This window comes from Nelusetta ayraudi, unplaced genomic scaffold (genome assembly GCF_046127955.1).
Source record: "Nelusetta ayraudi isolate G7.1 ecotype Tasmania unplaced genomic scaffold, CSIRO-AGI_Nayr_v1 ptg000011l, whole genome shotgun sequence".
NCBI lineage: Eukaryota > Metazoa > Chordata > Actinopteri > Tetraodontiformes > Monacanthidae > Nelusetta > Nelusetta ayraudi.
This window is the reverse complement of record NW_027466061.1, coordinates 27,984,586-27,998,705: the sequence shown is the minus strand read 5'-3', so window position 1 is coordinate 27,998,705 and position 14,120 is coordinate 27,984,586. Positions and strand designations below refer to the sequence as shown.

General features: G+C 46.9%; 1 protein-coding gene across 3 annotated transcripts in view; it reads left to right on the top strand.

The window, feature by feature from the left end:
* The window catches only part of sgcd (sarcoglycan, delta (dystrophin-associated glycoprotein)), a 130,658-nt gene that overhangs the window by 89,699 nt on the left and 26,839 nt on the right, over window positions 1-14,120 (top strand). For all 3 annotated transcript variants that reach the window (XM_076022424.1, XM_076022425.1, XM_076022426.1), the window contains 2 exons: window positions 2,816-3,001; window positions 13,962-14,063. In XM_076022424.1, coding sequence (XP_075878539.1) covers window positions 2,816-3,001; window positions 13,962-14,063 — 288 coding nt within the window. The remainder of the gene's footprint in view (window positions 1-2,815; window positions 3,002-13,961; window positions 14,064-14,120) is intronic.

Below are 14,120 nucleotides of genomic sequence, written 5' to 3'. Positions count from 1 at the left end.
TTTTCCTCCTCGCGCCGCTTTTTATGTATCTGGTTTAGCGATAAGCAGTGGGAATGGTTGAAGGGTTTCACTGTCATTCTCTGACCTTTCCAGCGTCTTGCACAGTAGAAACAATTGTCTGGGAATGAAACTCCCGAAAAGCTTTGAAAAAGTATGTCAGACCAAGTCAAAATATATCTCCTGGTAGTTTAGAGCCTAATTTTTTAATAACATCCCGTGGTATTTTGATTTAAGATACTACCAGAATTGGATATGGATGGATAAACATTCCTGCTGGTCCCAACATGAATCAGGGAAACAGTCATTGTTTTGGGAGCCGCAGTGGCGAGGGTAACATGCAAACATGAAATATTGAGCCTTGTTGATCTTTCGTTTTTCTGCTCCCACTAATGTACCTTAATGAATACTGAATGAGAAGCGACGCACAATGTTCCTGTTTTCCAAAGGTGTCGGCGCACTCTATTTGGTTTTTCACTGGAGTTTCATCAGACTTTCCTCCTCTGTTGTTGCCTCCAGTTTTCTAAAGCTGTCAGCTGCTGCTGAAGGTTTGGAAAATGCTCTGAAAACCAAACCACCAACCTTCAAGTGCGTCTCAGCAGACAAGCTAACACTTGAAGAAAGATAAAGATCTTTTTTTTTTTTGCACCATTATTAGTTTTTTTTTATACTTTCCACTTTCAATCAAACCCAAAAGAACCTGCAACAGAAACCAATTTTTGTTTTTGATATTCAAGCAAGTGGAAATAATGAGATCGATTGCAGTGGTACGATAGCGATAAGCAATTTAACTTCCCGCCATCGCCACCTAGAAGATTTTCTGTGAACTGCAGCTACTTTGAGCCTGACTTTGTGAGGAATTCCTCAGTTTGGTGTCTTCAGCTGGGAAACGGTTGCCGCAGTGGAAGCAAAATAGATTTTTTTTTTAAATGTGTTTAATCCGAAGATAGCAGGTATTTCTTGAATTTATTTAATTCCGTCCTCTCTGTCAGCTACTAACAACGCCCCCACAACCCTCCCCCGTGCAGTCGAGGTGTCCATCCACACTCTGACGATTACAGAGAGAGAAAAAACCTGGAATGTTTGTTGAAGGCCTGTTTCTTGTTTCTGCATGGCCGCGCCTCCGTGCGCCAACTTTGATTTGCCTCCAATTTGCCTCCTACTTCTCTTCTCCTCGCCCCTCTGGACCATTATTCACCCAACAACCAACCAACCGTCGGCTCCCTTCATCAGTCAGCTCGCTGCCGGCCAGCTTATTGGAAAACTATTAGTGTGTTTCCTGAATGCAGTGGTGCTGCTTATGATTCTCACATTCAGTCGGCCGCTCGTGTCTTCAGACTGTAGTTTGATGTTGTGTCGATGAACTCGAAGATAAGAGGGTGCGTTTGTGTTTAAAAGGTCCCTGAATTCTGCAAAATTCACTTTCCCCCGTGTTTTCTAACAATCTTGGTGAAATGGTGATCGATGATGTCACAAAGGGCCATTGAGATCTCTCCCAGGTCTAAAACAACACCCCCCAATCTGGTGCTGGCTCCGCCAGGTTGTAAACAGAGGGCTAAACGCTGCTGCTGCTGCTGCTGCTGCTGACGGTGATGATGATGATGATGATGATGATGATGATGATGATGATGATGACGGATTCCATGTTTAAAAAATGTAATACCAGGAAATATTCTTCTGCCCATTAAAGAAACGGCTGGGATGCAGCACCCTCAAAAGTTTGGAATTTTAATTTTTAAAATGCGTAATGAGGCTTGATGAAACAATCCTGCGTCAGGAATTGAAGATGGAGAATTCTTCCTCTTCCTCTTCCTCTTCCTCTTCTTCTTTAAGAGACAGGAAGTTGGGCCTAGTGGATGGGGCCAGTGGTGCCAATGAGCACATCCATTGTTGACAGTAAACAATGGGTTAAACAAATTGGTTCCACTTTCTGCCATGTGACCTTGAGTCACCATGCCTCATGGTGACCTCATGGTGACCTCATGGTGACCTCCGTCGTCCCCCCACTTCGCCCATCTGTCTCGTGCTGTCATTTCACGTCATGCCTTCTGCCATAGCGTTGCTACTGCACAGAACTCTTTGCATCTTCCACTGATTCACTTTAATTCCATAAACGACTCTCCGTTCACGACCTCCATTTTCTTCTCACGTCTCAGCGACGTGTTGCTCTGCAGCTTCCAGACCCCGCCTGACTTTTTTTTTTTCTTGTATTTCTGCCTCGGCAACAGCAAATTACGCTGACATGATCTGATGCTGCTTTTTTTTTTGTTTGTTTGTTTGTTTTTTTTTGTTATTTTTTTCCGCCTTAGTTTCAGGGTCACTTATCTGAACCTGTCACACCGGCAGCGCCGGGGAGAAAAGAAAAAAGGAAAAACAAATCTCCCCGGAGAGGAAATGGAAAAGCTGCCTGTCGCTCGCTGGATTTCAGGGGAGGGATTTTTATTTTTTATTTCTGCGTAATCAACTGCGAGATGCAAACAGCAGGCGGGTCAGCTGACTGGGAGGTCTGCGGCTCGACGGCAGGTGCATCGCTGCAGATACTGAAAGTGGCGCGAGGATGATCCGCTGTATTAATCCTGCAGAGCGTGGCGCCACTGCCCCCCCACTCCCTCCTCCACTCCAACCCCCACATCCTCCACCCCCACCATGATGTGCGGCTCTCTCGCTCGTGATAATCCGTGTCATTGTGTTAGTGTCCAGCTGCTGAAACTATCAGTGATATTCAGAGTTTGCGCGCTGTTGCTCTGCTTCCTCCTGTTGAGATGATGGATCACTCTCATCACGCCCCCTGTCTGTCTGTCTGTCCCTCTGTCTCCAGATGACCCAGGAACAGTGCACTCACAGAAACAATGTCCAGAGTTCAGAGAAACCACACGTGTACAAGGTGGGAATATACGGCTGGAGGAAACGCTGCCTTTACTTCTTCGTCCTGCTGCTCATGATCCTCATCCTCGTCAACCTGGCGCTCACCATCTGGATCCTCAAGGTCATGAACTTCACCATAGTAAGTCCAGCCTCCTTCTGCTTTTTCTCTCTCTCTCTCTCTTTTTTTTAAACTTCAGCCGCTCTGCCGATGGCTGCGAAAACGGGCGAGTTTGACGAGCGTCTCTGATGGCGTCACCGACGGCCGCCGTGTTCAGAGCCTCAGGTGGATCAAAAGTCTTAAAGCCGAACAAGCGTCTTCATTTAATCAGACAATCAGGCAGCAAAGGGCAGCCTTTAAATAAATCCACTGGCAAACCATTCATCACTAACATGTAAAAAATAAATAATTAAATACAAATTACCAAGCAGAGGGCATAAAGTGGCAGTAATTAAAAACTTTCCAAGTGCATCCATCACCGTGGACCAACTGTAAATAAATCAGAGGAGCCGTTAGTTGGATCCTCCTGGCCGGCGAACCGCTTTTTATCCAATAATTGTGACAAACTGACTGAATCGACTTCTGAATTACATCTACTGTTGCTGTTACTGGTGTGTGTGTGTGTGTGTGTGTGTGTGTGTGTGTGTGTGTGTGTGTGTGTCCACGAGTCCGTCACCATATCGCACTTCTAGCAGATCTAATCACACTTTGATTTGATGGGAACACGCGGTGTTGATTCTGAGCCGAGCTGCAGTGCCCCTTCCTGCCACCAGGGGGGGGCGAGACAAACGCGTGTGCGCGAGTGTGGGAGTGTTTTCCGTCACTCCCGCTGAGGGGGGAAGCGAGGTGAGGTGAAGTCTTTTGACCGCCGTTGCTCAACTGGCTGCTCCGCTAAGGACACTCAGAAACTGATCCAAGCTCCGCCCCCTTCCCCCGGCGCCGCCTGCCCACCCGGCCCCTCGAGACCCGGCCGGACATCTTGACCTTCCCTGTCTGAAGCCAAATGTTGACACACTCGGCGTCTCCCCGAGTGCTCTCTGTCGGATGTCGTTTTTCAGACTTCAGCGGGGTGTGTGCATATGTGTGCGTGCGTGCGTGCGTGCGTGCGTGCGTGCGTGCGTGCGTGCGTGCGTGCGTGCGTGCGTGTGTGTGTGTGTGTGTGTGTGTGGAGGTCAGAGGGACATCTCTGAGGTCGCTGTCACTCAGACAGGAAGTTTCATTCCCCACAGCACTGGATATTGGACAGAAGTGGACTGAGTGTGACTCTGGCAGGAGTCCCATGGTCTGAGGAGTCACATGATCTCAGGTCAACATGCTTGTGAAAAAGAAAACATTTTTTTTTTTTTTTTGAAAGTGTTTTGAGCTCCTGCCCTGAGAAGCTCTGAGGGACGGAGCCGGGGATTGCGCCGCCACTTCTCTCCCTTTTCACAGAACGATTCTTTACCTGGTTGGAGGTGGCAGGCGGTGACATCATCAGGGTCAGGAACAGGAAGTGACCTCATGTTTGTTTTTCTGTGACCTGAGAGAGCATCGTACTCCGTTTTATTAGTCTGAGATGAGAAAGGAGGAGGGGAGCGTGCGCACATACACAGACATCCACGCAATCATGAATCATTTTTTATTTACTTTTACTTATGAAGTTATTTCCTTTTTTAATTGTTTTATAATTTAATTATTTATTTTTTCCTTCTCTCTTCATTTAATTTTCATGTTGCCTTTTATTTTTAATGATGTAATTTAATTAATTTGCTTACTCATTCTGTCATTGCTTTATTTTTTACAGTGTTTTATTTAATAATATGTATGATTTTGTTTTATTTTACTATTTAGGAAGGACAAAATATAAATAAATCTTTTCTTATCTGAGGATTTTTTCTGCCGCAAACGACGACTTATTAGACCGCCGAGAGTCAGCTCAATCAGCTATCAGTGATATCTGCTGAAACAGAAAAACATCTGTCGCTCTGTGTTGTGTCGTTGCCATTGGCAACGGGATGAGGAGAGAAAATAAAATTAAAGTCAGTTTTCTCTCTGATTGCGTTTCCGCCTCCCTCCAGAGTGCAGTAGGAGAACGACACTGATTTCCTTCTGATTTCACCCAGAATAAAGAGCAGCGAGACACTTCAGCCAGTCTGTGAAATGCTGCCTCCACATTTCCTTAAATAACAACAGCAACTTTGACTAAAACCTCAGATAGTCAAGTGATCTGTGATTTGTGGTGCCCCGACAGTCAGAACGGGGCTCTTTGACTGACTCTGACTAAACTCCATCATCATTTTTTCGTCTGCCGACCCAATAACGTCAACCATTTACGGTCTTTACCGTAACGTTTGAATTTTTCATTGAGCCGACGCTGATGTCTGTGCAGCAAAACCTGAGCGGGCTGATGAAATCACGCAGCCGCATCAAAGAGCTCCAGGCTGCATTTGAGATCTTTTAGTGTTTAATAAGCGCAGACGTCTTCCTGATAGATAAATTTCCCTCGGCTCGCATGGACGCTGACATTCTCTCACCGCCCCCCCCACAAACACAGACACACAGCTGTTGTGGGAACCGTTTAATTTATGGCCCAACATTCTGGCGATACGGACATACAAAAACAGAAAGTGACGTTTTCAAACTTTGTGAGAAATAATTAAAAGTGGAACGAAGCCTCCCAACGCAGTGTTTGTTTTATAGAAAATGCACAAAAAGCAAGCAAAAAATAGCGGCTGTGAAATTAAATGAGCTTTGAGGCAGATGTAAGGATCAGAGTTTTGGAACTGCTGTGAGCTGGTTCTCAGATTCCGCATCTGCAGGGACAAGAACCAGTGGGACCAGGCAGAATCAGCCATTAAATCGGTGTTTGCTGCCGAGCCGAGATTGGCTGCTCGCAGGCGCAACCCCAGCGGCTGAAAGGTCATCAGGATCGCTAGTCGGAGTTCCATTACCAACGATTCATTTCACCCAACACAAGAAGAAGGTCATGAGAGCGGGTCAAGAACCTGCTGGAGCTCAGGACGATAATCACACCTGAGGTTCATCCAACCGAGAGGCAGCAACCCTCTGACATCACACCGGCAAAACTCTAGTTAAACTCCGCCCACCACAGGAAGCCCAAACTCACTTCCTTCCACCTCCCCGCCAGTCGCTCTCTCTCTAAATGGATCCCTTCCACCTATTCATCTGCTCGACCAGACGTCACTCATGTTTCTCCTGCAGAATTATCACCACTTCCGCCTTGGAAGTGAGTCTCGACACTAATTTTTTATGACTGATGAGTCGGCACTTTTTCTCATCCATCCATTAGTCAGCGAATGTTGTGGGATAAAAAAAAAAAAAGAAGTTTTACTGGGTTGAAGTGGAGGTGACGATCCTGTTGAGGTGTGACACTCCTTCCTCACCAAGTTGGGAGGCAGCAAAAAAAAAAAAAAAGAAGAAGCTCAAATAAATGTTGTAAAGTCAGTGTTTTGACTGTTGCCATCAATCGCCTCAGTTTCACGGAGTCGATTTTTTGGGAGTTTGGGGGTCGTGGCCTTGTGGAGTAATGAGGAGGGCGAGTGGCTTCAGGCCTTCAAGGGTCCAAACACCTTGATGACTCATCGGTGTGAGCGACCTGAAGACGACCTCAGAGAGTGGCTCGTCTCTTTGACTCCGCCCCCCTCTGTCATCGCTTCAAACGTCCTCTCTCACTTCCTGTTTGGTGTCCAGCCCTGAAGGCGTTACATCAGCCTGCCTTCATCATAGCACTGCAAAGAGAGAAACACACACACACACAAAGACACGCACTTAAATATTTGAAGCCGCTTGATGAAGCGAAAGTCTTGCATGAACAGCACCTTTTTTGGGGGGGAGGATTTGATGACAAAGGGCCGACTTCTGAAAGCCCGACTGATGATGCCGTGCCGTCGCACCAAAAACCCACCGAGCTGATTAGAGACGGTTCCCGTCCCCGCCACAGAAGGCTGGGGGAGGGTCGTTTAGAGGTGAGGGAGGCAGATGAAAAACAAGGAAGTGGAAGGTGAGGAGGAGGAGCGGCAGAGTGGAGGATGAGGGAGGAAGGTCGCTGTGTCTTTAGCTGTTGAATTCTGGGAGGATTTACGCAGACAGCGCAGCGTTATCACTGGCCTTGCAACTCCTCCGGGTGACAGTTTTTCTGTCAAGCTTTGTGTCGAAGAACAAGAAGAGAAAGAGGAAAGGCTTTGGCAGTCCGATCCACATAACTGCCGTGGAGTTTCACAGATGCTCACTGCTGATGGCGGTGAGAAAGCAATGATGAGTTCCTGGACTCTTGGATGTAGCTGGTGGTTGGTTTTTCTACATTCAAGGCCGTTGCAGGTAGAATTCTGCCTGTGGAACTCCGGGAGGGTCGTGTGGTTCAGAAATTTGTCTCCCTCGGCTGCGTTGAGCTTCTCACCGGTTCCATCGGGTTCTGCTGGAGGATAACTTTCTGTTTCATAGCGGGTTTTGTCCACAAAAAGCGTTTTCTTCTTCTCCTTCTATATGTTTTTCACCCCTCCTTCACCTCTGGAACAGTGTCTCCAAGGTTTGCTCCATTGTCTGACTCACAGGCAGAAGGAATCTTCTCGCCGTACACCGCCAGTGTCGCTGCCATGTTTGGTGCAGATAAACGGCGAGCAGCGGGAGGTCTGCCGGGACGATCGATACGGGCGCCGGCAGATGGAGCCGTCATTATGTCCAGACCGGCAAGCGAGGGGACAGAGGAGGGGCTCCACGCTGGCGGCTTTTTGTGCTGTCCCCCACAGGCGGTCCGGCCGGACGGCAGTGAAGCACCTCAGATAAAAGCGGCGCTGACAAGGGAATGGCCCGCACTGCTGAAAGTGTCCGACGCTCTTCCCCTCAACTCTCTGCTCCGGATTAAGTCTCACGTGTTTACAGGTTCCGCCGTCTGATTGCCTGGTGACGGGCGGTTCCGGTCCGAAAAAAAACTGTCTGTGTGAGAAACTGGCATGAGGTCACAAAGGAACCAGAGGAGCCAGAAGATGTAAGAAGAACGATTGAAGAGGGACGGAGCAGGAAGCAGTTTGCCCACTGAATGCGTGAAAGCCTGCTAATCGATGGATGGATGGATGGATGGATGGATGGAAGATAAGAATGACAAGTGGATGGATGATGAATGGACAGACAGATGGATGATGATGATGACTTTGATGATGATGATGATGAATCATGGATGACGGATGAATGTATGATGATAGATGGATGAACTCGTTGCCAAACAGTTTTTAGGTTTTCCGAGTGTGTTTTGTGCATTTTTCTTTATCTCTGGGCTTTGCGTGTGTTTTCGTTTGTGTGTGTGTGTGTGTGTGTGTGTGTGTGTGTGTGTGTGTGTGTGTGTGTGTGTCTGCCGTGTGTTTATGCATGACTTCAATGCATCAGTAAAGCCTCCCACAGCTCCGATCAGACAGCAGGAGTGGCAGATAAAGCCGGCCGACTCCGTGCAGGTGGCGGCGGCGGATGGCAAGGAGATAACATTGTGAGAGCGAGTTGGAGTTTTCGGTTTTTTTCCTTTCTATATTTTTTTAATGCATAGCCTAAAAGTTTCAGACGCGTGGAGAAATATATTGGCGGGAGATATCATGAAAGAGAAGAAAAGTGGATCGCCTCTTTGTATTTTTCCATTTGCCAGTAAACGCATTACTGTGTGGAAGCTGCAATCCAAAGGAAGACAGATATAAATAAATGAATATCTAAACAGGCAGGCGGATGTTACCTTCCTCTCCTCCTTTGGCGGCAAGTCAAAGAAAAAAAAGAAAAAGGACAAAAAAGAAACGGAGGAAAGAGTCCAAATCCCTGCAGGATGTTGTCTTGTGACAAAACCTGCTGGATGTTTTGGGTTTTTATCATGCAGTGCTGCTCCACAGGAAGCTGCTGCACAAGAAACGGTTACAGGACCTGCAGGGAGCCGCTTTGTTTCGGTGTAATTTCACGATCCAGCAGTGCAACCAGCATCTCACATCGCCTGGAACGAACCAATCACACGTCACTTTATCCGCCACCAGGTGGATGATTAGCACCGTTAGCTGCTATTCGTTGGAACAGTTAGTGTTTAACAACGGGGAAGACGTGGGGGGAAAAAATAGATAAATAACAGCAGACAGTCGGTGGGACTGGGTTCCACCACCGCAGCGCTGCTGCTTCAAAGACACATTTTGTCTTTAGAGCTTTTTGATTTCACTGAGTTAGGCTTGAATTTGTGCTGTGAAGGTAGAAAATATAAGATCACACCTCACTGGATTGCTCGCTCGTCCTCCGTCACCCTCCAACAAGATCTTCCTCTGCAATTGAAAATCAGAAGAAGGAAAATTGGGGGGAAAAAAATCCTCCTTGCCTTCACTGGAAAGATTTGTGGAAAAGGAAAACAGTCACTCATCTAGTCTTTCGACTTCCTGTCCCACCATCCATCCGACCTTCCTGCAAAACAAGGCCGCTCTGTCTGAGCGTCTCATCTGACATCCAGAGGAGGCACCTCGTTAATTCATCCAGCACCTTTCTTTTCTTTTTTTTTCTCTTCCTCCTTCACGGCCTCCAAAGAAGCTCCAGACTGGAGGCGGAGAGCTCCAGAAGTAGACGTCAGACGTGTGATAGCCGCGCAACAGTAAAGCAAAGCTGTTTTCTGTCGTGGTTAAAACTTCATCACGAGCAGCTTAGAGCAACGTTGAAAACACAGAGCGCTTCCAATTAACCCGCAGTAATGACTCAATAATCAGGGGATAATTGCTCCACTTTGACTACTGTCACACTTCATTCATAGCTGAGCGTGCATCTGTGTGTGTGTGTGTGTGTGTGTGTGTGTGTGTGTGTGTGTGTGTGTGTGTGTGTGTGTGTGTGTGTGTGTGTGGTCTTACTCAGGGAATTAAAAAGTCTGAGGCTGCTGCTGTTTGACGGTTCATTTATTAAAATAAAGTGAAGACGCTTGACTTGTTTTGACAGTGGGTGGCGGAGGCGTGGCCCGCGTCGTGTGACTCCTGGCTCTGTGGCTGTGGCCCTTGGGCTCCTGAATTCACGCTTCAGTAAACCGCATCATACGATGCTGCTGAACCTTGTCTCGTGCTTTGGCTTTGGCCTGTGTTTCGTGCCAGGAAAGACCCGTCATCACTGTCCTTTGCCAGTGTTCTTTGGTCTGCCCTTCTTTTTCCCAATCGGGGTCCATCTCGAAGCAACTTTGGGTAAGCTTTCATTGATCCATCTTATTTGGCTAGAAGATCTTGGCTATTACTAGATGGTGGTTGCTGCCAACATCCCCCAAGTGGACATTGACATCCAAAGGAGATTGTTGCCATTTCTTGTTCTTGTTGACAATGATCTGGTCAATCTGGTTGACGGTATACCACAGAATATATAACAGACTCTGCTAGCCATCTTTGAAAATGATCAGAAGAAGAAGAAGAAGAAGAAGAAGAAGGAGAAGAAGATGAAAAACAAGAAGAAGAAAACATCTCTAGGTGGATGGAAGGAATAGAAAGTAGTGCCAAACACACGTCAACCGGCCGTTGGTCCTCTTTTTCTCTTGGTCCTCAAGCCATCATCGCTTTACCATCTCCTTCTGTTCCTTCTCCTTCTGCTCCTCCTGCTCCTCCTGCTCCTCCTCCCCTACTCCTCCTCCTCTTCTTCTTCTTCCTCCAGCCATCTGCATCACCGTCCGGCAGTGTTGAGGGCCTCAATCAGAGGAGGAGGGCCCAGCGGCGGTGGTGAAGGCGAGCAATCTCAAAGCCAATTCCACTGATAGCCATCGCAGGGCGCCGCAGCACCACTCTGTAGCTTTCACCTGTGGAACGGGAAGGGGAGGAGTTTTTTATTTTATTTTTTTCAATTTTTCCATCACAGAGTTTAAGTGAAAAAAATTATTAGTTTGGAATTCGGCCCTGTCGCCCCATTACAGGGGGGTGATGGAATGAAAGAGTGGCGCAGAGAGCTGGCTGGCTGGTGGTGACAGCGCCCCCTTGTGTGTTTATTTTCTTAATATTTTTGGCTCTCCTTCATCCGTTTGACAAGTGAACCATGATTTAAAGCGACTGAACGTCCACTGGCCGTTCCTCCCCTTTACTGTTGTCTCGCTGCCACAAACACAGAGCGGGGAGGCAGTGGGGACATTTCTGGATTTTAAGAAAAAAAAGAAGAAGAAGAAGCAGAAGTGCCTTTGTGATGCGTCTCGCTGTGTCCTAGTTTAGGCTCCAGCTTGTCTGAAGCTTCTTCAGCGGCGGCCAAGAAATTCAGCCCCGTTTTGTCCCGGATCGCCGGCCGGGGCCTCAGCTGCTGTTTCATCCGTCGCCGCCCAGAAACCTAATTGATGTTATGTGGGTGTGAAGGCGCTTCGCCTCCGACCGGCCAGGTCAAATGACCCCGGCCTGGCTGCTGTGTTAAACTCCGCCTCTGATTCTGAACCTTCCAATTTGCACATTAAAAATGCAGGCGTCTGAGGAAACTCGACAGCTGCTAGCGACAAGTTCCGTCTTTGTGTAACAGCTTCTGTAACAGATTTTTATTATTTTTTCCACTGAAATGAGTCAACTTTATTCACACCATTGGCGCCATAAACGCACAAACAAATCCGCCCACTTTTGTGCCGTGTTTGGCAGGACCCCAATTCTTATGCCATCATAGACTTATACTTTCTATATGCACAGCAACCAAAACAGTCCTCTGTAACACACATAAGTCATTTTTTTATTTTATAGATATACGTACATCTATATATACTTACATATATAAAAAAAATACATATACTGTATACATATATATATATATTTGTATATATATATATATATATATACGTCTCTATATTTTAATTTTATGTTTATATCTATAATAATCAATTTATATTTATATTTAATGAGAGTTTTGTAAGTATTTGGATGTTCTCACTGCATCACTGTGGCCTGTCTGCAACTCTGGCTACTTCTATCTCTATCTTTATCTCTTTCTCTTTCTCTATTTTTTTGTACCGGGTCTGGTAAGGTGGGCAGCGAGCGCAGCACACCTGAAATCGCCTCAGGTCTGAGTGGGAGGAAGGCGAGCAAGGAGACAGCAGGAAAAATCCTGAACAGTGGAGAATTTGACCATGGCTGTATTTTAAGAACTGGATATCGGACTTCCAATGCAATACAAAATTAAAAGCCTGTAAAACAGTTCATGCTACCGACCTGAAATGCAGTTTATAACAAATATTTCTATTGTAGATTTTTAAGCCGTGGGTCTTTTCATGTTTCAAAAAAAAAAATCTTAATTCTTCAGAAATAATCCCCATTCCCAGCAAGACACCATGTCAGGGTCAGTGTTGTGTCTCGGCTCTGTTTCATTGGCTGATGCATTATGATGCATTGTGGTAGTTACAGAGGGGTGATGGGAAGTGACGCTAGTCAACATGCCACATAATGAAAGCCGAAAACTTTTTGAACGAATGCACGGGATGAGCAACTTTGCTGAAATGAATAGGCCGCCATATCGGATCCTAGGGACCTGGGACTGACGCAAAGTGTGAAGTGGCTTGTGACAAACATCACAGTCACAAATCAGTGGCCGTCGACATCTCAAGTGAGGACCTGCTGAGAAGGGAAAAGGACACACACACACACACACACACACACACACACACACACACACACACTTACACACGCTTCTCCTATCTTGCAGTTAATTTTCGTCGGAAATTGAGTTTAAATAACGACCATCGACACCCAGAGGGAGGTGGGGGGTGAGGGTGTTGGGGGTGGTGATTTAGAGTCACGCCACGTCACTGCCGCCGATGTGACAGCGGTAGAATTTTAATATGTTCCAGTCAGGAGGAGGTGGCAGGGTCACCCAGCGCAGCCTCAGAAACCCTCCTCGGTTGCTTTGGGAATTTCTCGAGGTCTTGATCTCCATTTGCTCGTCGCAAAGCAGTGGGATCAGAAGACGGCGGGGAGGGGAGGGGTGGTGGAGTGGGAAGTAAAAAAAAAACAACAAACCTCTCAGCTGGATGAAGATCACGCTGCCCGATACCCGACTTTATTTCCTCGTCTCTTTTCTTTTCCACGCCGACGCTTCTTATCTGTCGGACAGGTGATTTTGTGTTGTTTGTGATGATTGGGCACAGGCTGAGAGGTCGGCCGGGCGGGCCATTCTTCTTTTTCTTCTTCTTTTTCTTTATCCTCCCGCGACTGTCCCACCTCGTCGCCTAGGCAATTTTTCCAGCAAATAAGCTCTTTCAACTGTCAACAAGTGTTTGCGAACGCACAAACTCCTTCTGCTGCGATTGTGCACCTGCTCTGAGACAACCATGGATGTATTTATAAGGTCGCGATACTGGAACTTCCAATATATAATCCACAGCAATTTCTCCTAGTGGCCACTTTAGGTACTGTGGCCAAAAATCCCACGCTGTCCAGAAAGCATAATTCCTGTAGACAGTAATACAAAGATAAACACACGTAAAACGGTTGACAGGACGGCTGTCAACAGGGGAACATGACCTGTGAGATGTGCATCACAGACGAGTGATGGCAAACACAGCTTTTGCTTGTTTTGCTTGTTTTTCCTGCTGCCTGAACTTAAAAAGACAGTATCTAGCGGAAGTCAATGTTTGGTGGTCTCGTTAGCGAGTTTGGCTTCAGGACGGAGGAGCTGGATGTGTTCTTGTCGTAAACAAGGAAACCAGTCTGTTGACTTTAATTCTCATTTATAAGTCATGTAGACTTCCAACGGCGTCTCATCTTCCATTCAGTTCTAATTGGCTGTTTTCAGGACAAATCAGGGTTCTTTTTATCATAGCCTCTTCATCTTCAGCACAGCCTGTTAAAACATTCAACGTTGCCAGAAATTGTTAAATTGTGCGAAAAAGCTCCCTTTCGTGGTTTGATCTGTCCGCAGCCCTCGGTTTGTGTCAACCAGCTGCAAACACACTACAGACGGGGATGTGTGTTTGTGTGCGTGTGTGCGTGTGTGTGTGCGTGTGTGCGTGTGTGTGTGTGTGTGTGTGTGTGTGTGTGCGCGTGCACATGTTTGGGCGATATGCACCGTTCTGTTGTTGCATTAAAAAATGATGATGATGATGATGATGATGATGATGATTATGATGATGATGATGAAGACGACCCTGACACTGTGACTGTGTTCCTGGCAGGACGGCATGGGCAACCTCAGAATCACCGAGAAGGGCCTGAAACTGGAGGGACCCTCCGAGTTCCTCAAACCCCTCTATGCCAAAGAAATCCAGTCCAAACCGGTAAGTCGTCCCAATACGTATATTCTGATGCCATCATCGATCGACAACTCATCGAAT